At 41.9% G+C, this 24,238-nt stretch overlaps 1 protein-coding gene across 5 annotated transcripts in view; it reads left to right on the top strand.

Annotated features, from left to right (window-relative positions):
* The window catches only part of NDUFAF2 (NADH:ubiquinone oxidoreductase complex assembly factor 2), a 77,074-nt gene that overhangs the window by 28,730 nt on the left and 24,106 nt on the right, over positions 1-24,238 (top strand). For all 5 annotated transcript variants that reach the window (XM_075137217.1, XM_075137221.1, XM_075137218.1 and 2 more), the window contains exon 2: positions 22,301-22,390. In XM_075137217.1, the coding sequence (XP_074993318.1) occupies positions 22,301-22,390 (90 nt within the window). The remainder of the gene's footprint in view (positions 1-22,300; positions 22,391-24,238) is intronic.

Genomic DNA, 24,238 nt, shown 5'->3' with positions numbered 1-24,238 from the left:
CACCAAGTGCACCCAGGTCCCTGAGCAAAAGCAATCCCACGGATGGGTTTTCCCTTGCCAGAGGCAGGAGCAACCCAGACCGTCTTCCCCAGCATATTTCTCATATGCACGACAGGGATTTTATCTCCATCTACAGCACGTAAGGGTTTGGATTGGGCAGGGCCAGCTCGAGTGACAGATCCCCTAGTGTTGACTAACCAGGTGGCCTTTGCTAAATGTGTGTCCCAATGCTTGAATGTCCCACCACCCATTGCCCTCAGTGTTGTCTTTAACAGCCCATTGTATCATTCAATTTTTCCGGAGGCTGGTGCATGGTAGGGGATGTGATAGACCCACTCAATGCCATGCTCTTTGGCCCAGGTGTCTATGAGGGCATTTCGGAAGTGAGTCCCGTTGTCTGACTCAATTCTTTCTGGGGTGCCATGTCGCCACAGGATTTGCTTTTCAAGGCCCAGGATGGTGTTCCGGGCGGTGGCATGGGGCACGGGATATGTTTCCAGCCATCCTGTGGTTACTTCCACCATGGTGAGCACATAGCGCTTGCCCTGTCGGGTTTGTGGGAGCGTGATATAATCAATCTGCCAAGCCTCCCCATATTTATACTTCAACCATCGTCCTCCATACCAGAGAGGCTTTACTCGCTTGGCTTGTTTGATTGCAGCGCATGTTTCACATTCATGGATAACCTGTGCAATAGTGTCCATGGTTAAGTCCACCCCTCGATCACGAGCCCATCTATATGTTGCATCTCTCCCTTGGTCATGGGCCCACCGAGCTATAAATAATTCACCTTTATGTTGCCAGTCCAGATCTACCTGAGCTACTTCGATCTTGGCAGCCTGATCCACCTGCTGGTTGTTTTGGTGCTCTTCACTGGCCCGACTCTTGGGTACGTGAGCATCTACGTGACGTACTTTTACAGTCAGGTTCTCTACCTGGGCAGCAATATCTTGCCACAATGCGGCAGCCCAGATGGGTTTACCTCTGCGCTGCCAGTTGTTCTGCTTCCACTGCTGCAACCACCCCCACAGGGCATTTGCCACCATCCATGAGTCAGTATAGAGATAAAGCACTGGCCATTTTTCTCGTTCGGCAATGCCCAAGGCCAGCTGGATGGCTTTCACCTCTGCAAACTGACTCGATTCACCTTCTCCTTCAGCAATTTCTGCAACTTGGCGTATGGGACTCCATACCGCAGCCTTCCATCTCCGATGTTTTCCCACAAGGCGACAGGACCCATCAGTGAACAGGGCATATTGCTTCTCGTTTTCTGGTAGTTTGTTATATGGTGGGGCCTCTTCAGCACGCATCACCTCCTCCTCTGGGGATATTCCAAAATCTTTGCCTTCTGGCCAGTTCGTGATCACCTCCAAGATTCCTGGGCGACTGGGGTTTCCTATTCGGGCCCGTTGTGTGATCAGCGCGACCCACTTACTCCACGTAGCATCGGTTGCATGATGTGTAGAGGGGACCCTCCCTTTGAACATCCAGCCCAGCACCGGCAGTCGGGGTGCCAGGAGGAGCTGTGCTTCAGTGCCAACCACTTCCGAAGCAGCTTGAACCCCTTCATATGCTGCCAATATCTCCTTCTCAGTTGGAGTGTAGCGGGCCTCGGATCCTCTGTATCCCCGACTCCAGAACCCCAGGGGTCGACCTCGAGTCTCCCCTGGTGCTTTCTGCCAGAGGCTCCAGGTAGGACCATTCTCCCTGGCTGCGGTGTAGAGCACATTCTTCACATCTTGTCCTGCCCGGACTGGCCCAAGGGCTACTGCCTGAACTATCTCCTGTTTAATTTGTTCAAAGGCTTGTTGTTGCTCAGGGCCCCATCTGAAGTCGTTCTTCTTCCTGGTCACGTGATAGAGAGGGCTTACGATCTGACTGTAATTTGGAATATGCATTCTCCAAAAGCCCACAACGCCTAAGAAAGCTTGCGTTTCCTTTTTGTTAGTTGGTGGAGACATGGCTGTTATTTTATTGATCACATCTGTTGGGATCTGACGACGTCCATCTTGCCATTTTATTCCTAAAAACTGGATCTCCTGTGCAGGTCCCTTGACCTTACTTCGTTTTATTGCAAAGCCGGCCTTCAGAAGGATTTGGACTATTCTCTCCCCTTTCTTGAAAACTTCCTCTGCTGTGTTGCCCCACACGATGATGTCATCAATGTATTGCAGGTGTTCTGGAGCCTCACCCTGTTCCAGTGCGGTGTGGATCAGTCCATGGCAAATGGTAGGGCTGTGTTTCCACCCCTGGGGCAGTCGGTTCCAGGTGTACTGGACACCCCTCCAAGTGAAAGCAAACTGTGGCCTGCACTCTGCCGCCAAAGGGATGGAGAAGAACGCATTAGCGATATCAATGGTGGCGTACCACTTGGCTGCCTTTGACTCCAGTTCGTATTGAAGTTCCAGCATGTCCGGCACAGCAGCACTCAGTGGTGGCGTCACTTCGTTCAGGCCACGGTAGTCTACTGTTAGCCTCCACTCTCCATTGGACTTTCGCACTGGCCATATGGGACTGTTGAAGGGTGAGCGAGTGTTACTGATCACTCCTTGGCTCTCCAGTCGACGAATCAGCTCATGGATGGGGATCAAGGAGTCTCGGTTGGTGCGGTATTGCCGCCGGTGCACTGTTGTGGTAGCGATCGGCACCTGTTGTTCTTGGACCTTTAACAACCCCACAACAGAAGGATCCTCTGAGAGACCGGGCAAGGTGGACAGCTGTTTAATTTCCTCCATCTCCAGGGCAGCTATACCAAAAGCCCACCGGTACCCTTTTGGGTCCTTGAAATACCCTCTCCTGAGGTAGTCTATGCCAAGGATGCACGGAGCTTCTGGGCCAGTCACAATGGGGTGCTTCTGCCACTCATTCCCGGTTAGACTTACTTCCGCCTCCAACACAGTTAACTCTTGGGATCCCCCTGTCACTCCAGAAATACAAATGGGTTCTGCCCCTTTATAGCCTGATGGCATCAGGGTACACTGCGCACCGGTGTCTACGAGAGCCTTATATTCTTGTGGGTCTGATGTGCCAGGCCATCGAATCCACACAGTCCAGTAAACCCGGTTGTCCCTTTCCTCCACCTGGCTGGAGGCAGGGCCCCTCTAGTCCTGGTCATCATATTCGCTATCTACTTCTTGTAAGTATGAGTCAGAAGTCCCTTTGTTAAGGTCGGAAGTGGAATCAGCCCTTCTACTCTGTCTGGGGAACTCACTGGAGACTGGAGCAGCGGTTTTCCTGGAAGAACCCCCTTTTGTGGTTGTTTTCCCTTGCAACTCATGTACCCGTGCCTGTAGGACTGAGGTAGGTTTTCCATCCCACTTCCTCATGTCCTCTCCGTGGTCACGCAGGTAAAACCACGTCACAGGGTGCCCTGGGGTGTATACCCACGATGTCTCCTCTCTTGAGCAGAGGGACGCTTGCTCCTAATGGCTGAGACGCTGGCCCGTGCAGGGGGGGAGCAGGACATATCCTCTTTGAGTTGCTGGACCTCCTGAGACAGTTTCTCCACAGCAGAGACACAGGCTCGTAGGGAGGAAGAGAGACTTTCTTCATATTGCCGGAGCTGGCCAGCCAGTTCATCCACTGTTTGTTCCTCTCCATCTCTCCAGGTCATTACTGCCAATGAGTTTGCATGTGACGCCGGTGCGCTCCGTACAAACTTCCGCCACATGGGTCGGGTGCATTTGACCTCATCTGGGTCTTTGGATAACTGCTCGTTGTTCAGGTCATCATAAATCACTTCCAGCACGGCTAATTCTCTCAGGTACTGGATACCTCTCCATGGTGGTCCACTTGCCTGGGTGGCATATAACATCTTCCTTGAAGGGATACCTTTCCTTCACACCTGACAGGAGTCGCCTCCAGAGGCTGAGGACTTGTGCCCCTTGTCCAATTGCTTTGTCAATGCCCCCTTCCCTAGAAAGGGATCCCAGCTGCTTGGCTTCCCTACCCTCTAATTCCAGGCTACTGGCCCCGTTATCCCAGCATCGGAGCAGCCAGGTGACAATGTGCTCCCCTGGACAACGGCTGAAGTCTTTTCGCATATCTCGCAGCTCACCCAGAGATAGGGATCGGGTGGTCACCATCTCATTTACGGGTTCTGCCTCCTCCTCCTCCTGTTCTCGTGATGGCCCTGGTTCATCTTCATCCCTTACTAGACGAGCTGATTTTCTTGTGCATTTTCTTTTTTGTATAGGGGCGACTGATACTGGCATGGGTTGGTTCTCTATCGCAGGGGGCGGAGTAGCTGCCGTGCCTGCCCTGGGGGGTGAGGGAGCCGCTGTGCTTACCATGGGGGGTGGGGTAGCCACAGGGCCTGTTGCTTTGTCATCAGCTGCAGAGACGTTTCCTTCCCCTTGGGGGTTCTGAGTGGTGTTAAGCAGGGCTCGGCAGGCATGGGCCAGGCCCCAGCACATTGTAGTAATTTGCGTCTCCCTGGAATGGCCAGGGTGACAGCATACTTCTTCCAAATATTCTACTAATTTTTCAGGGTTCTTCACTTGTTCAGGGGTAAAGTTCCAGAACACTGGGGGTGCCCATCGCCCTAGGCATTTGCCCATGCTATCCCACTCGCCCAGCCACTCATAACTATCCAGCCTTGGGGCAGATCTCTGGATGACATTCTTGAATTGCTTACTAACCTTGGATAAAACCGCAACAATATTCCCAAGGAGTACCAAGAGATGTATCTTAACTACCCAGGGATGTTCAAGGTACTGGCAAGTTATTTTAACAAAGGAGATGAAGGTAGTGAGGGTGCCATTCTCTATTTCCTCCATAAAAAGTCTCTCGGAGGAAAAGGTATAATTGCTAATGGTCTCCATGAGGTGGTACCCGAAATGCAGAAACGGCTTCATTACGAATCCCAAATACCAAATAACCCCCAATGCCAGCGTTTTAGTAACAAATCTCCCAGGCAAAACATCATTAATCACGGCAGAGCACAACAGACTACAAAACCCAACTCCAATTTTTAACAGGTACAGTAAAAACAAGAGCATGGTGCAGAACAAACGAATATGTTACCAGATATAAATTCCTTAATATGTTCTAAATAATCTGTCGTTATCTCAACCCTTCGAGCCCCACGTTGGGCGCCAAAAAGGACTGTCGTGGTTTAACCCCAGCCAGCAAAAATAAACGCCACGCAGCCGCTCGATCACCCCCCCCCGCCGGTGGGATGGGGGAGAGAATTGGGAGGGCACAAGTAGGAAAGCTCCCGGGTTGAGATAAAAACAGTTTAATAATTGAAATAAAACTAAGTAGAACAGTAATAATAACAGTGAGAACAACAACAATAACAGAATACACAAAGCAGGCAATGCACAACAGAACCGCTCACCGACCGCCGACCGCGTGTCACGAACGGGGGGCGAGCCCCCTCACACACCTGGTTTTTATACTGAGCATGATGTCCCATGGTATAGAATACCCCATTGGCCGGCTGGGTCCACCACCCCGGCTGTGCTCCCCCCTCCCGGTGCAAGCATCACCCAGCAACAGCCAAAGCATCAATGGGCCATCAATGCTCCTTTCACACCGAACCCAAAACACAGCACACCCCCCAGGCTACTGGGAAGAAAGTTAACCCTGTCCCAGCTGGAACCAGGACACACTCATACGCCAAGTGTCAAACTAGTGAGTCAGAAATATGTTTAGAAAGTTGTTTCTAAATTAGTGTACACCCTTTTTTAGATATTTCATTTTAAGCATCCCCCTTTCAGCCCTCATACATTTTAAACAAAGTAGGATACAAGAGTAAAATTGTGGGGAGTTTTTTGGCCTGTTAACTGTCTACCCACCTTCTTAAGGATCCTGAGGGTCAAATGTTATTATAATAATGAATGTAAATCACAAAGGATGGGGCATTTCCTCCATTTTTTAGAACTGAGATGACAGTTTTGGATTCAAGATGTATATCCCTATCATAATATTATACATATGGAGTTGTCTTTAAGCCCTCTTCAGTAATATTTTTTCTGTCTTATAATGAAAGTAAGACATGATTTGCTTGTGGGGTAAGGTATTCAAGTTCAGTTAGTTTATTTGAGTAAAAAATTAAACTTTCAAGTTGGAAATGAGTGATAACATACTTTTATTTGAACTCTCTGCTGCAATTTGTATGTGCTACATAATACTGGTATTTTGAAGCACAGGAAATTTTTGTGATAGCATTTTGAGCTATCAGTTCAATGTACATGCTTCTTTCCCAGGTCAGGCAATGTTCATGTTCTTTGTTTTGTTCCAATACCAATTTTTGTTTCATTTCAAATGTGATTCCTTAGAATTGTTTAAAGCTCAATCCAAGTGAAAAGTCTGTCTGCATTTTCAAAGAGAAACTTCAGTATTGTTTTATATAAAACATGAATAACATACCTGGATGCAAAAGACGGTTGCAAGATCCTGCTCTTCAGCCTTTCAGGTCTGTGGTTGTTCTCAGCTAGGCAGCAGTGCCCCTCGGATACTGTGGAATAGCCTCCTTCGTCATGCTGGTGTCTGTGCCTTCACAGCCCTTTAGGTTGCCAGAGCTGAGGGAAGGGAGTCCCTGCTGCCACTTTACCTGGTTGTGTCAATCCTGTGTGCCTCATCTCACAAGTTATATCTTTGCCATGAGGTTATTTATAAAAGTACAAAACTTCCTGTAGACCTGGCTGCGTGATGAAGTGGTAAATGTTTTCTCTTTGGCAACCCTGGCAGACCATTATCTACGTTTATTTCAGTCCTTGTTAGGTGTTTTGTTTCCTGGAAGCTGTACAGTGTTTCTCTTGACTCTAGTAGGCTACACTTGGCAGACATCCCTGCAAACCGTTTGCATGTTCAGGGTTGTGCTGTAGTCGGTTGTCCTGTCGTATTAAAATTGCTTCCTCTTCTCCCAAGGAAGAGCTCTTGCTCTTTCCTGAGATCCCTGTCAGGCCTTGTTTTGCCTAGTGGGCTGTCCCTCTGAATCCACGCTAACCTGTTCCCTTTATCAGCCTTCCTTTGAAAATGGCGTTTTGGTGGTTGTCATCCCAGCTAAAACTGTCAGTGAAATGCAAGATGGACTGCCAGGGTCCCACAGGTGCTGTTCTGTGAGGACCGCATCATGTTTAGGCCGTGTTCTCTGATATTCTCTGCCTCCCATCCCTCCACACCCTTTTTTCCTTGAGCTTTCACAACAGTATTTCTTGTTTTCTTCCCAAAGCCATATTTTAACCCATGAAGAGTAGCATTTCACCTGCTGGATGAACCGAGAGGTTTTTTTGAACAGAATATACACATTCAGCACGTCTCTCGAGTTGACTGTGACATTTGCAGAGGGGGTCAGGAGCCCAGTCTTGATCTACTCAGATTTCCAACCACACCACCAACTTCAGAGCCACATTGCACATTTAGAGGGGAACCACCTCCACCTTCTATGTCTGAAATACTAGGACCTCTGTTCACATCTTGCTCAGATGCGAACTTTGCAAGAGTTTTTGTGTAATCGCTTTATAGGTGAGAACAAGCAACTTAACTACAGTAGTAGTTTATTTGTTGTGTTATATTGATATATCTGCATCCCACTTTTTCATCTGAGTCTGTATTTGTGAGACTTCTGTAAGTGAAAGGACTAGGTCGGGTTTATATATGTTCTTAAAATGCTCTGTCTTGGAGTATACGAATAATGCAAGTGCAGCTTCAAAGGATAATTTTGTAATTTATATGATAAAATGAATAGCATATAAATTGTAAGATAAAGAATAATTTTTAATGCTGTTTGAAAGAAGTGTCTGTAGGATATGCATATATGTGAAATGGATAATATATCTCAAAGGACAAGTTCCTTCAGCTAACTAAGTAGCTTAGTAACTAGTAACTTCAGTAACTAAGTTAATTCCTTTTCTTCAGAAGTTGCACTCTTGTATTGACTGTGGCTGAAATACATGAGCGTTCTCCCCTATACTCTGCAATGAAAAGCAAACACAATAAAATAGCAGTACTAGTATTCTTTAATCCTTCAAGCGCTATGCACAGTATTAGCTGTAATTGTGTTCAGACCTTGTATAAGACTGAATTTTCTTTGCAACTCTCAAACCTGTAATCCTTTTGTAAAATTTATTAAAACTTACTAAAAACCAGAAATAGCATTAGCTCCTTGAGACTATGTGCAGCAAGCTGTACTAATTCCATTTATTCTGAAAAAGTGGAGATGGTAAATGAGCATTTGCAAATGATTTATAATTGAAATATAATTAATCATTCAAACTGGACTGTAACACTGCTGTGTTGGGTCATATTGCTTAATTGATGTTCTCCACAGCTGTAACTTTCTTTTCATTTCATTTACAATTCATACCCTTGCTGTCATTTGCCCATTTCTCTTCCCTGCATGACTGCCTTTTTGTTTATCTTCCTGCATTGTGTGTTTATAGAGTACAAGTTATTGTACACTTTCTGTCTGCTTGCTAAATTCCCTTTATACATGCTAAATCCCCATTTTAAGCCATTTTTCATATGTTTATAGAACATATTCAGTACTTCATTCCTGGATTTATTCACATTTTGACAGTAATTGGTAGAAAACTGTTTCTTGAATCTGATAGACCAAAACAAACCAAAAGAACAGTTGGGAGAAAGCTTCTGCATGCCAGAGCACTGAGCATCCATCAGCTCTCCAAGAAAGTGGCATTTGTACTAGTATGATTTACACTTTTGTTGCAAAAAGAATGTGATGTTGCATATTTCTAGTAAGCTTATTGCAGATTCATTTACGAAACAGTGGTTCGTTGTAAAGCTGTAGTATCTGTTGGGCTTTGTGCTGCTTTGATGAGGTAGAAGACGCAAGGCTTTCCAGTGAGCAGGGAACGGGAACGGGTGTTGGTGCATCCTGCTGCCAGGTGAAGAGAGCTCAGGGACTAGAATGACAATGGGCATTTAGCAGAGGGTTTTAAAATCTCTGTCCACTGAAGGAACTCGCTTCTTGGACGAACTGCGATAAAAGGTGTTTTTACTTGAGTTAACCTGACGGTCTCAGATACAGCAGGCTTTCAAAGCATAAGGTTTCTGTGAACATATACAAAAGCCATGGACTCTGATCCCTCAGGAAGTTACAGGTTCAGCATCTTCAGATTATTAAATTTGTCACTCCAAAAAAGAAAATGCAGAACACAGAATGCCTTTTTTCACATATTTATGATACAGATGTCGGTGAATACACATTGACTGCTCAGCAGCTCATAATTCATAGAAGCATAGAATCGTAGAATGGTTTGGGTTGGAAGGGACCTTAAAGATGACCGAGTTCCAACCCCCTGCCATGGGCAGGGACAGTTTCCACTAGATCAGGTTGCCCAAAGCGCCATCCAACCTGGCCTTGAACACTTCCAGGGAGGGGGCATCCATAACTTCTCTGGGCAACCTGTTCCAGTGTCTCACCACCCTCACAGTAAAGAATTTCTTCCCAATATCTAATCTAAATCTACCCTCTTCCAGTTTAAAACTGTTACCCCTTGTTCTATCACTACAATCCCTTGTAAAAAGTCCCTCTCCAGCTTTCTTGTAGGCCCCTTCAGGTACTGGAAGGCTGCTATGAGGTCTCCCTGGAGCCTTCCCTTCTCCACGCTGAACAACCCCAACTCTCCTAGCTTGTCTTCACAGGAGAGATGCTCTAGCCCTCTGATCATCTTCGTGGCCCTTCTCTGGACTCGCTCCAACACGTCCATGTCCTTCTTATGTTGGGGGACCCAGAGCTGAACGCAGTACTCCAGGTAGGGTCTCATGAGAGCCACGTAGAGGGGGAGAATCACCTCCCTCGACCTGCTGGCCACGCTTCTTTTGATGTAGCCCAGGATACGGTTGGCTTTCTGGGCTGCAAGTGCACATTGCCAAGTCATGTTGAGCTTCTCATCAACCAACACCCCCAAGTCCTTCTTCTCGGGGCTGCTTTCAATCCATTCTCCGCCCAGCCTGTATTTGTGCTTGCGATTGCCCCGATCCAGGTGCAGGACCTTGCACTTGGGCTTGCTGAACTTCATGAGGTTCAGACAGGCCCACCTTTCAAGCCTGTCAGGGTCCCTCTGGATGGCATCCCTTCCCTCCAGCATGTCGACTGCACCACACAGCTTGGTGTCGTCGGCAAACTTGCTGAGGGTTCACTCAATCCCACTATGTTGCCAACGAAGATGTTAAACAGCGCCAGTCCCAATACTGACCCCTGAGGAACATCACTCGTCACTAGTCTCCACTTGGACATCAAACCGTTGACCGCAGCTCTTTGAGTGCAACTATCCAACCAATTCCTTATCCACCGAGTGGTCCATCTGTCAAATCCATGTCTCTCCAATTTAGAGACAAGGATGTTGTGTACCACAGTGTGAAATGCTTTGCACAAGTCCAGGTGGATAATTGTTCATAGCATTCTAATTTTATTAGAATAAACTATTTCGTGTTAGAGAAACACAGCTGTAGTAACCCTTCTGACTAGTTTGAATGTCCTAAAATGACAAAAGATTAAAAAAAAAAAAGCAAAATGGCAAATTTCATATGGAGAAGAGTGAGAAATTGACCCCCAGAAATGAGAATGAGTATGCTTCAATTCATTTTGTCCTTACATATAGAAAACATGTATCTGTGCAGTTCAAGTAGAGGACAGTTTTCGCACACTTATCGTATAATGGATAAGAGCTGAAATGAGTGTCAAAGCTGACTGCTTCCCTAGAGGGCTTTCAGGCTGAACTCACAAGGGTACTTTCAGTAAGTTCAATATTTCCTCCTATTGCTTTTACTGCTAAATAATACTGCTAAAAAGATAATGTGTGTTTAATTGTCAGAGGAGTATGCAGAATAAAACCTTAATAAGGTGTAGTTTTGCACTGTAATCACCTAAACTAAGGATTTGCAATTGAAGCCTCTGCCATTTATCTTGCTCTGCTTGCACACTAGTTTATCAGATAGCAAGTTATGAAGTGATTATTTCTTTTTAAGAATTGATCCATGTTTTCAGGCTACTTCTTAAGTTTTTGAGGAGATGCATAATGTATTATGTCATACAAGTATTTCAGTAATTTATAAAAGATCAAATAAAATAGTAGTTCATTTTTAAAATACCAAAAAAACCCCAAACCTAATCTATCACTGATTAATGGTTATGTCTTTTTTTTCTCTCTTTTCCTTTTCTTTGGCCTCATTAACAGAAGTGTTGCCTGTATTAGTTTTTTGAGACTGGTTCATAGCTTTTCAACACTAGAGTCAGAGTTCCAGTAACAGCTACTGATTTGTCAGAGAGCACTTGCATGTATAGAAACTCTGACACCATCCTCTTAAACATTAGCTGCTTGATAATCAGGTGTGAATAAAAACAACTTTGAGATATTTCTGGACAATTTGTACTTGTCCAGAGACTTTTACTAGCACAGATATTGGTACTATGTATAGCTCTTGACCATTTTTTTCAGAATGACATACTCAAAATGGAATAATTGTAATAATCACTTTTTTGGTCTTTGCAACAGTAAAATATTTCTCAATATATATGAGCCCTAATGAATCAGCATATACACGCTGATTGCTAATCTTCCTGTGAAATAATGTTGAATAACTGTACCAAGTATTTAATACAGTTATTCAGACTTCAGGTTCTGCCTTCCTATTCTCTTCCTGCTAGGTTTAAAATGCGTATTTTTAATTTTTATACAGGATTGGCTTCCTACTGCCAGTGTGACTTGGAGTGTTATGTTCTGTTTGCATATTGTAGATATACTTAAGTTTGTATGCATTTGTCTGCTTACCCAATTATAACATTTACAGTGCAGTGAATTTGGGCCTTGTTTTACTTGCTGTCCTTGACTAGAGCTAAGGGTATGGGGAGTGGTGAGGGGGGTTTATTATTTGTTTGCTTATTTGGCTGTAGAGAAGATACTGTAGAACATTTGGATCCAGAGAACTCTGTGGTTTCCTTTTATTGCATTTTCGTCTAGATTTAATTTTGCTGCTTGGAAGGAATTTGTCATGTCTCAAAAGCAATATCCTCATTTGTTTTATAATCCCTTTAGCCCTAAACTCTCTGACAAAATACTCTGTTTATCAGAGAGAGAGGTTGTATCTTTCTTACTGCTAATTGATTCCCTCCCGCCCTCCTCAGCAGCGCAGGCTATCAGAGACAACAAACAGCATGTTTTGATCCTTGTCCATGACCTAGATTTCTAAGGTATTGGTATAGTATCTGTAATGGTACCCATATCCTCAGGAAGAGTGATGGCATCCGCATCCTCAAGAACAATGACAGAAGAGATTATTTCTAAATTAAAAGCAGTTATCAGAATTCTAGACAAATAGACATGGACCGTGTAAACAATGAACAAACTCAACCCAGCAGTCAATGTCAGCAATAGTAGTATTTTAATCACATGATTCCTGCCACACCAGATCCAGTGAGCTAACACCTCAGATGTTAGTTTAGATGCATCTGTAGGAGCTGGTGCCACGTCTTTGGATTGACACGTAGATGTTAACCCAGACCCCACAAGATGGCTTTTACAGATTTATACTGAAAAAACATCTTCTGGCCTACTAAAAACTTAGAGCCCTCTCAGCCCAAAGACTGTATTTCAGGGCCGTCTTGGGTCGGGTTCACGATTGCCGTGCAGAAGGATTTCAAAGCAATATTCAACAACGGTGGAAAGAGTGTATCAGAGTTACTCTGTGAAATCTAACATGGAGTTAGACTGCCACACTGGTGGTAAGCAAAGCTTTTTTCCTTCCACATGCAAACGTTTTAATCAGATTCTTTACCTAGCTTGTCTTCACATCTGGCTGTATACCAAACCCATTATTTTACCAGCTAATGTTGCTGATGCATTTATATATATGTGCATGTATATGCATTTTTAAACTTTTCATCTCTGAGGTGATTCTATTCAGAGATGGGTAAAGTGATGCTGGCACACACAGCGCATGGTTTGCACCGAATATTTTGCAAGCTTGCAAAAGTTTCTCTCTGAATGATCTGAACAGTGCCTATTTTTTTTTTTGTACAAATATTTTATACTTTGTATTTCTGACTGTGCCTTGATACCATTAAACTCAATAGAAAACTCATTGACTTCTGTGTATGTGTGTTTTGACTTTATTTATCATAAAAATATCAGACTGTTCTTTGCAGATTTCCCCCCTGCCAAGATCAAAGTAAAAAGTGGTGTCTTCCATTAATATTTTGCTAGAATATTTTCTTGACTTTTTGATGATGTTTGCAAAACCGAAGTATATTATTTAAATAAAAATTGTTATTGTGAAGTTCTTGAAAACTTGAGCTTGCCATAGCAAAAGTTGTCTTAATTTAGAAAAAATACTTGTTTATACTTAAGCAAATAGTTAAAAGACATTTAAATACAGTTGGCCATAATGCAGATAGAAGTTGTTAAACTTTTGGCAGTTGGAGCAATCAGACAGAAACACGGTTTGTAATTTAAAGAGACCAGTTTGAAAGAGACAGTGGGACACCTGTATGTTAGTGTTTTGAATTTCTTGATTTTCCAACCATTAATTTAAAATTACTTCTGGGAGACTATTCCTGCTAACTTGTGCTTAAAGTTTGAATTGTAAAACATTCTGAAGATCACCTTAAAGGACTTGGTTCTAAACTGTACTAAGCTCTTTCTGTGAAGGTAACCTTACTAACAATGATACGGTACTATATGGTTGTTCTTAGTAAACTGCATGGAGGGGGCAGTGTATTGAGAAAACACCTCCTTCTGATTTCAGTGCGGTCTACTGTTGTAGATCACCTTAGGAGGATCGATAATGAAATAGTTACTAGCATTGCACATTGTGTAATTGGTTTACCTCTCCTGGTGTTTTCTTCGGTTACTGGTTGCATCATCAGCCTGACCTCGGTGCCAGGGAAGATTATGGAGGGGTTCGTTTTGAGGGCGCTCACAAGCCATGTGCGGGACAACCAGGGGATCAGGCCCAGCCAGCACGGGTTCATGGAAGGCAGGTCCTGCTTGACCAACCTGATCTCCTTCTATGACCAGGTGACCCGCCTCGTGGATGAGGGAAAGGCTGTGGATGTGGTCTACCTGGACTTCAGTAAAGCCTTTGACACTGTCTCCCACAGCATTCTCCTAGAGAAGCTGGTGGCTCACGGCCTAGACAGGTACACTCTTCACTGAGTAAAAAACTGGCTGGATGGCCGAGCCCAGAGAGTTGTGGTGAACGGAGTTAAATCCAGTTGGCGGCCGGTCACGAGCGGTGTTCCCCAGGGCTCAGTTTTGGGGCCGGTCCTGTTCAATATCTTTATCAATGATCTGGACGAGGGGATCGAGTGCTCCCTCAGTAAGTTTGCAGACGACACCAAGCTGGATGGGAGTGTTGATCTGCTGGAGGGTAGGAAGGCTCTGCAGAGGGACCTGGACAGGCTGGATCGATGGGCCGAGGCCAACTGTATGAGGTTCAACAAGGCCAAGTGCCGGGTCCTGCACTTCGGCCACAACAACCCCAGGCAACGCTACAGGCTTGGGGAAGAGTGGCTGGAAAGCTGCCCAGAGGAAAAGGACCTGGGGGTGCTGGTTGACAGCCGGCTGAACGTGAGCCGGCAGTGTGCCCAGGTGGCCAAGAAGGCCAACGGCATCCTGGCCTGTATCAGAACTAGCCAGCAGGAGTAGGGAGGTGATCGTGCCCCTGTACTCGGCACTGGTGAGGCCGCACCTCGAATCCTGTGTTCAGTTTTGGGCCCCTCACTACAAGAAGGACATTGAGGTGCTGGAGCGCGTCCGGAGAAGGGCAACGAAGCTGGTGAAGGGCCTGGAGCACAAGCCTTATGAGGAGCGGCTGAGGGAACTGGGACTGTTTAGTCTGGAGAAGAGGAGGCTGAGGGGAGACCTCATCGCGCGCTACAACTACCTGGAAGGAGGTTGTAGTGAGGTGGGTGTTGGTCTCTTCTCCCGAGTAACTGGCGATAGGACGAGAGGAAATGGCCTCAAGTTGCACCAAGGGAGGTTTAGGCTGGACATGAGGAGAAATTTCTTTACTGAAAGCGTGGTCAGGCCTTAGACCAGGCTGCCCAGGGAAGTGGTTGAGTCACCATCCCTGGAAGTATTCAAAAGACGTGTAGATGAGGCGCTTGGGGTCATGGTTTAGTGGGCATGGTGGTGTTGAGTTAACGGTTGGACTTGATCTTAGAGGTCTTTTCCAACCTTAATAATTGTATGATTCCTTGATTATTAGAATATTTGTTCCATCACCAGTTTCAGAAATTACAGCTTAGTGTATCAATAAGGCTTACAACCCAGGTATGTGTGTATTTTTTTTTCTGTTCAAAGAGACAGCTTCCAGACAAATTTTCATATTAATTGTTTGTCATCCTTGACAGATATGTGCAGGGCAGAGTCCTAGACTAGGGAAGTAGCAGTCTTCAAAAAATAGTATAGACATACAACTAGGAGAGAGGAGGGATATGCGGGCATTTAAAAAACAATAAAACCCAAAGCCTGTGTTGTATTCTTTTTTAACTTGTTATTCACATTTTAACTATAGTAAATGCATTTTTAAACTCAGAGTTCTTGGGTTTTTTCTTTTTTTTTTTTTCTTTTTCCTTCCCCACTCCCATCCCACCCCAGACCTTCCTGGCTGATTGTGTAGGTATTTTTCCAAAGTCACATTGGTCTATGCCATGTCTTTACTATCAGCACTTTGGCTGAGTAACTTGTATTTGAAGATTGCTGTTACCTGTCTTACACGTTATGTTACTGTAATTTTTTTTTCTTCTGAAAGCATAATGGGTCATGGAAAATACATATGTGTATGTATGTATATACATTCAATATATCAGTGACTGTATACAGGAAATGGAGTGGTTAAGCACAAATGTGATTAATGTGGACTAATGACCCACATAAGCATAGACCTTTTGATTTAAAAGGGAAAAAAAATCTGCCATTTGAGTCAAACTGGAAAATTTTAATATGAATAACTGCTTTTAACTGCAAAACGGAATCAAGTTGCAGCCTGCACAGTCTAGATGTCTGACAGCTGTTATAAAAGTGTTTTCAGAGGGTTGAGGGATAAGCTTTTCTGTATTAAGCAAAATACAGAATATATCTGTCCAAAGAAACAAAGACGCTAACAGTGTCAAAATCATTCTGGTGAGCAGACAAAAGATGCAAATTGGTGTATGAAATCAGAATGAATCCATATAGGCCTGGTTACCCTGCAATATTACTTTTGTTGGGTTGGGTTAAATAGGGCAGGATTGAGTTGTTGCCTGTTTGGAAGGTGCTGTTCTAAGTCTTTCTTGTTTATTTTATGGAAATCAGGCAAAATTTCTTGATCTAACACGTTAAGATGTTTAATTTCCTTACAGTCATGACAACAGCAAGAACGATATTGAGCAGTTTTTCCTGTTACGTATGCATGTAAATAATTTTCCTGCACTAAGGAAAGAAAAATTTTCTCAAAAATGAAGAACGTGGCTCTTCTTTCAAGGAATAATGTATGGTCTTCCTTCTGGATGTAGGTTTATTTGGGTTTTGTTTGCTTGCCAAGTATGTATATATTGTGATAGATTAGTTGCTAGTTAGTAAATAGTTGGATAGTAAGCTTTGTTTGCAAAAACTTCATTGTTTAGCATATGCTTATAAGAAGGGCAGAATCTAGATGGCACCGAGAGTCATATTTGTTGACATCCTGGATTAAAATTTGGGTCCAAATCAGGCTAACCATACCATAAGCGCATGTTGGTCACGTTTACAAGAGTGAGACCTTCTCCAGAGGACCAACAGTCCATCCTAGAGAAGCTTTTGAACATGATTTATATACAGATCGCTTTCCTTGGGAAACTGACAGTGAATCCTATCAAGATGGGAAAAGTCCTTGTCAATGGAAATTTCAGAGGAGAAGCAAAGTTTTTTGGGACAGCGTCAGATGTGTTAATACCCATTTCTGACAAAAGATATGATGGGACATGTCTCTGGCAACTCTACTTTAAAATTTGACATCTTCTCTGGTGATTTCATGACAATTAAAACCAAAAAACTTACTCTCCTGCGAGAGACCCAGACCCGTAAGTCTGATCTTACTGATTTAAACTACTTAGACTATAGGTGTTTTTTAAGGTACATTGACTAGAGGCTGCAGTAAATGTATAAACTATTTGGACTGGTGTAACCTGCCGGGGCTGAAATCTGGAAGACTGTCAAACTCAGAGATAGGGTGGGAGAAATTATCAAAGCTCTGAATTTGCTGTGACTAGACTTTCTGGGATGTAAGTCAACTCGCTCAAAACTGTCTTGGCTATCTTCAGCTTCTGTTGCAACATGAACCTACCCTTAATCTTTTTGTACCATGTCAAATCCATTATTAGCAGGATACAAATAATATTTAATGAATTGTATTAGCAATTAGCAAAATCTGTTAGCCAAGTGAATTAAACATGGCAAACTTATTGCACATTAGTTGTAAATGCTGTAGAAAATCAGAGCAAGGTGGGAACGATTATTTTGGCACACAGTGTTGGATAGTCGAATAGCAATTAATACAAAATAACAAATAATACTAAGATGGTATGGCTATGATGCTGGCACCGTCAAAGCATGATTTTTGACCCTGAGTGCCAGGTACTTCCAGCTTTTTTTGGACTTGCTCGTTCAGCACTTACCAAGTTTAATATTGCTTGATCCTGCATCCCTGTAAAACTGGAAATCGCTGATCATGGTTCATTTGATGTTAATGGAAATCAGAACCATAGAACAAAGCAACCTATGGCCTTACTTGCTGCTCTTAAAAGTTGAAATGAGTTTCTAATATGATTTTATAAAGCATAAAGAGTTTCAGATGACTTCAAGTGTATGAATTATTGGAGAAAATATAACTACATGTGTAAGTGATAGAGGTTAGGTGCAAATATTAAAACTTTTTGTATTTTATTTTAGTCTATTGATTTATTGTATGATTAAATATAATGAACTATTGAAAGTTAATTAATTTGTCACTCAGCAAAAATTCATTAACTTCATAGAAATCTAAATTTTGGGGAAAGAAAAAAAAGGAATTCTTTGGGAGAAAAGTATTGTCTTAAAATGTTGATGTCTTTCCTAACGTGAAATTCATTATTGCAGAAATACTGGAATTCTGACCACAAGGTAACATGATGATGGTCACCAATGAACAGGGTCCCTCAGCTAAAAGTCTATGCAAAGGAGGGATCTAGACTTGCACAAATTAATGTTCACCTTTAAAAGGGTTGTTTTTCTCTTTCTTTACAACAAACGTTTTTTTCCTTCTCTTCCAGTAGAGGTGAGAACTTCATATCTTGCTCTGAAGGTGATGGGCCACTCGTGCAGCCTATAGAGAAATAATCTACTTTTTGTTGCCCCTAGAGAAGTAGTTCTTTCTCTGTTTGTGTGAAGAACTGCTGATAGTTCAGTTGCTTTACTAACTTAAGTACTGCTTCATATTTAGCAAAAACTACGGTTTGTTGAGGTGTTACCAGACAAAAGAAAGAAATGGGGGATCCATTCTGTTGAGTTTTGTAAGATACTGCTGAAAAAATTTTTAGAAACCTTTGTTTCCAGTAGGTAAAGTTTATGTTGTATTACTGATGATGAAATAACGTCCTGTTAGTAAGTGAAGTACAGTATAATCTCTTCAAAGTACATACCGCTTCAGTAAATAGGTATGCTTTAAAAATGCTTGTTTCATCATAAACTGTACAGCAATGCTGTGCAACTGAAATTTAGTCCATTTGTCTGAAATTAACAAAAGCTGCATATTCAGTCTGTGCATTTTTAAAAAGTTTATTTTTTCTAGGTAATTAATAAAGTGTTTCTTCCGTGGACTCTTACCATGCAGACAGTGCAAATCAGCAAGCCAAAGAGTCCTGGTCCTGAGTTCTCATGAACATCTGAGATTCATTCAATTTGAATGGGAATTTTGAATTGTTGCTTTAATGTGGTAGGTCCATGCATGCACGTGTGTGAGAGGGTGATCCCGTTTCCATCTGCTGATTGCAAAACATGCTGATATTTTATAGCCGACAAGGGCTCTTACTCCGTTCAGGTACCAAAAACATCCAGTTCCGTGTTGATGGTCCCATTTCTCCTCTCACTGATCATGTGTGCCAGTTTGTTCTAGCTGTACACATTAGACAAACTTGTTTGGGGGTTAATAGAGAAATCTTTTTCAAATACCAATTTTGTAAACAGTAAAAATCAATCTAGGGCCATTGGAGATCTTCGAAATAATATATATATTGTTTTAAGAAATTGGTATAGGAAAAATAGTAATTTGGTTATAGAACAACACAAGTTTGGCATTATTCATTATTTAACTTTATTTTGATCTGGAAGCTTCTTCAATGGGTTTTTCTTAATGCAAATGTGGATATATCAGGTTTAGTGACTGCAGTGAACACAACTAGGATGTTTTTTGTGTAGAAGAGGGGCTCTTCCTTAGAAGAAACGGAAAAATTAAAATATTCATTTTATAACATCTGTGCATATCTACAGTTAACCATGTTTTTGTTGTGGAAATGTAACTTAGTTTCTAGGCTTCATAGTCTATAGATAGGGCTGTAGAAATTTAGAAAATAATTCATTAAGTCATTTGCTACCCCTTCACATTTCACTATTTGCCTTGCTGGCTTTGGCTACCCCTTTCTCATGCCGGATGCCTAACTTCTGTTAAACACTTTTGTTTTCAGGCTTTTATACAAATTCACTTCAGTCATCACACATTGACTTTCAGATAGACTGGGTCAGAAAGGCTTAGAGAAGATATGTACCGTAAGAAAGTGTGTAAATCTAAAATGTGTAAATACTGTATCACTTGCTGAAAGATCTGTCCATTTTTAAGACTTCTTGGTCATTTTGCATGCTTGTAAGTTGCAAATCTTGGCTACTTCAGTATTTTGTGTAAATGATGTTATATCTGAGTATTTTATGTGAGTATTCTCACAGTACATCTGTTAAATTCTTTCTGAAGTAATCTGCTTTTTGTTTTATGATTTATTGGCTGTTATTCTTTGGATATGTTGTGTTTTATATAATCCCAACTTGAAGTATTAATGGTTCTTCTATGTTTCTAAGATCTAGTGGTCCATGAAAATGAGGTTAATTTTAAAGTTAAAACTGTAAATAGTGGTTCTTACATTGCTATTTGTACTTGCTTCGTATGTACACACTTACAAGTGAAGTTTCTTGAGTTGCAGTAGCAAAGACCACAGTATTTATTTGAAAATGTGGGAATGAATTAATCAATAGAAAGCAAAATAGTCAATATCTTCAGTATGAAAAACTATGTCTCTAACTGTAAAAGGTTTTAATTACCTCTAGAGAGGCCTCAGTGTGATCTTAAATAAAAAAGTCTAAATTATTTGTCAGTGGTGATCTGCCAAAAGAAACCTAGGGGACGAGGCAAATCAGACCGTTGAATTTAATTAGTGTCGTGTGTACATCTCAAATGCAGAGAGACTTAAAAGCACCAGCACTACTGTGTGGTGATTCTTCAAAATAACATTTTTGGGAAATAATTTTCTGAGTTTGGCTTTACAGTGTGATTTGACTGTGGGATCTGGAGAATGAATTTTTTACATGTGTCTTATGAAAGCTTGCAGCAAAATAAAAAGTGGTGTATTTTGTTAAAAGTAGATAGATAAAAACATTTTATTTGGGAGTGCATAAAGATAGAACATCAATCACAAGTCATGGTAGCAGGTAGAAAAAGGCACTTCGCTACTTTTGCTTATGTCAGTTTACTCTCTGTAGGACGCAAATTATGGACAGTTTTTTAAAAGGTGCTGTACTAACAGTAAAATCTAGTGACTTCCCAACAGTGGAGAAGAGTGTTAGTTCTGAGACTTATATAGGACCAGACCTAATTAGATAGGTCTTCAGCTTTTCTGGAAATCTTCTGTATGGGAAGAACGTAATTCTGTATTTTTATTTTGCTTTGTAGGTAAAGAGTTTGAGAAATTGAATTATCCATGGTATTGTTGAAAGGAAATTATTTTAAAGCAAGTGTGTGAAGTATAGTATCTTCAGTGTATAGGAATTGTGTACTTATCAAACAAAAAAGTATAAATCTTTTATCTTTCAACACTGATTAAAAATATCTAATCTTGGACATGAAAGTATGCTACACTATTTTCTTTGCCTGATGGCATATCTGAAACAGTAAAAATGTTGCATTGCTTAAAAATAAAAAGAAATATTATAAAGAAAAGGAATTGCAGTCTCTAGTTCTTATTTTACTGTATTAAATACTAATAATGAAAAATAGTATGCAGTTTAGCTATTAAGCAGAGATGGGTGAATTGTAACTCCTGACTGCTGTCAGTTTTAAAATAACTTCATCTGAAATACTTGTTGAAAGCATACTGAAGGAATGAACTGCATTAATCACATCATTATGAAAGAAAATATTTTATGCAGATATTTCTTTGTGTTTCCTCAAAATGTCAAATTTCTCTGTATCAGCCTCCCAGGAAGGGAAAAAGCTGGGAGAAAAAGCCTTGGGAATGTTGTTAGTTTTTCTCCCTGTGAAGGATGGGGAACTTGCACATTTTCAGTATCTGCTGTTTAAAAAGCAAATTAAAATACCCTCTCTCTGTACAGTAGCATGATATCTGACAGTCAGTCTGCTGTGTGCTATATCACCAATTGAACCTTAATTCTTCCTCTTTGGCAGTAGTAGAATCTGTGGGTGGGATGTAGATCCAGATTCTCCACACTGGCTCCCCTTTCAATATACTCAGTGTTCCCTATCAGAGAGCTACCTACTAGTTTTTGGTTTTTAACATAGAACATACTTAGTTTGCAAGCATATGTGGAAAAGCTCACATGCACGGAGCAGTTGCCAGTGATAGGAGATCATGTGGCTTGACCACTCTGCAAAGCTAACCGGTGAACTTTCAGTGCTGGTTTTTGACTTGAGAACAGCATCCAGTTTCTGATCCCTCACCAGCAAAGGTGTGGAAGATATCCAGGTGAAGGAAAAAACAGTTGATAGAAAACTGATCGACAGTTCTTCAGAGAAGTGTTCTCAAAGGGAGGGATACGCTCACATGGATAACTTGGGTTGAAATATATTTGTCATTAATAATCCAAGTCAACTGTAGAACATGCAAACTTTTGTTCAAGTTACTGAAACATAGCATTTCGAATTGACATCTAGATGATAATAATTTTCTCAGTATTTTAATCCTTCATTTTTATCCTGTAGACGACATTGCAGTTGTGTGAATAAGTACAGTTCTTTCAAAACAATAACATAACCAGCGATTTAAGTATTATATAGAAATATAGCTAACTGCCTTTTTTTCTTTTTTTTTTTTTTTTTTTTTTTGCTATAGGGCAGATTATACCAGAAAGAAGATTTGTAGAAGCAATAAATCGTCAAGCATATCAGTATGAAATGGGTGACTTTCCAACAGAATGGGAAGGTAAATCTTGAATATTTTGGTTTTATTTCAAGATCATTTTGCCATTGAATGTAGATTCAATATTTTTAATGGGAGGCCTGACTATGTGAATAGCTTATCTGTTATCTTTCATTTTGAGTAATGCACGTTTTTGTTGAACTGTATAGTTATTATGAATTCTTAAAGTAACTCCTTTACAAATAGGATAAATTATGTTTAGGAAATCAGTACTTAAATAAAAATGTAAATATGCCTGTATGATCATGACTTTCTCCTTTTAAATGTGAAAATATTTGTGCCTGAGGAGGATCTGATAGAATAACCAAAACAAAATGTGTTAAACTTCCTAATTATGCCTTCACTGCATGTCCTGGTTCCGGCTGGGACAGAGTTAACTTTCTTCCCAGTAGCTTGCAGGTGTGCTGTGTTTTGGGTTTAGTGTGAAACAAGCGTTGATGGCCCATTGATGCTTTGGCTGTTGCGGGTGATGCTTGCACCGGGAGGGGGGAGGACAGCCGGGGTGGTGGACCCAGCTGGCCAATGGGGTATTCTATACCATGGGACATCATGCTCAGTATAAAAACCAGGCCCCCCCTGTTTGTGACACGCAGATGGCGGTTGGTGAGCGGTTGCATTGTGCATTGCCTGCTTTGTGTATTCTGTTATTGTTGTTGTTCTCATTGTTATTATTACTGTTCTACTTAGTTTTATTTCAATTATTAGACTGTTTTTATCTCAACCCAGGAGCTTTCCTACTTGTGCCCTCCCGATTCTCTCCCCAATCCCACTGGGGAAGGGGGGTGATCGAGGGGCTGCGTGGAGTTTATTTTTGCTGGCTGGGGTTAAACCACGACACTGCAGTGTTAATTTGTAGGTCAGTTGAATTATTGGTGGCACAGTGATAGGGCTTTTTTTTTTTATGGTGGTATTTGGTTTCCTATACTCTTCCTTGCACAATTTTGCAGGGAGTTAGAGAACCTGCTAATAATTAACCATTTTTTCCCACTGCTACTGATGAAAATTTTGTCTGAAAATTTGGGTCATAGAAGGAAATTCAGGGAGGTTAGAGAAGTTCCTTAGGATTAGCTGAGCAGCCCTTGGGAGAAAGAGAGAAAGCAGAAAGGAGTGTATGTTGGTTCTTGAGGCTGTAGGAGCTCGAGCCAACTGTGGGGTTAAATGTGTCTTAACATCCAGGACTCTATAGCATAAGCAAGGAACCCCTGAAATAGTAGATAGAGCCTACCCATTATTCAGTATGCTTTTGGGGGAGAATAATATCTAGGCATCTCCCAGAAGTTGGTAGGTTTAAAGCAAACAAATTTTAAGCAGTATGTAGTTAAACTGTGAAATTTCTTGTCATTGAATATTCTGCTTGCTGGAACTATGCATGAGTTCAAAAAGTGATTAAAAGAATTCATGGAAGAAAAATCCTTCCTGTACAGAGACATTACTGGGGTTGAATTTGTCAGAGAGTTGCAAATTAATGGAGGCTACAGTGTGTTTTGAGGAAATATCGCAACGTACTTGCTTTACCTCATTCTCTTTCCTTTGCGCTCACTGTTGGCCCCTGAAGGAGATGATACTGAGCTAAGAGAAAACTTTGGTCCCATTATATCCCTTCGTGGAGTCAGTAGAGACTGACATCAAATGTTCCCATCTTGCATTTTATCATTACACTGATTCCTGAGGTTTTTTTTGTGATCAACTAAGGCTAGCATTAACAGCTAAAAGGTTCTCAAAGGTGTTTCAACCCTATTAGCAGCATTTGCCAACTGTGGCGAAACCATAGCATCAGCAGCTTCTGTCTTCTACTGCCAAAGTACCCACAGTTGGCTGGCAAGTCTTAATCTAGTTACTCCTCGTTCTTTA

Source organism: Calonectris borealis, chromosome Z, assembly GCF_964195595.1.
Source record: "Calonectris borealis chromosome Z, bCalBor7.hap1.2, whole genome shotgun sequence".
Classification (NCBI taxonomy): Eukaryota; Metazoa; Chordata; class Aves; order Procellariiformes; family Procellariidae; genus Calonectris; species Calonectris borealis.
The sequence above is the reverse complement of the archived record's forward strand: the minus strand, read 5'-3'. Positions and strand labels throughout refer to the sequence as shown.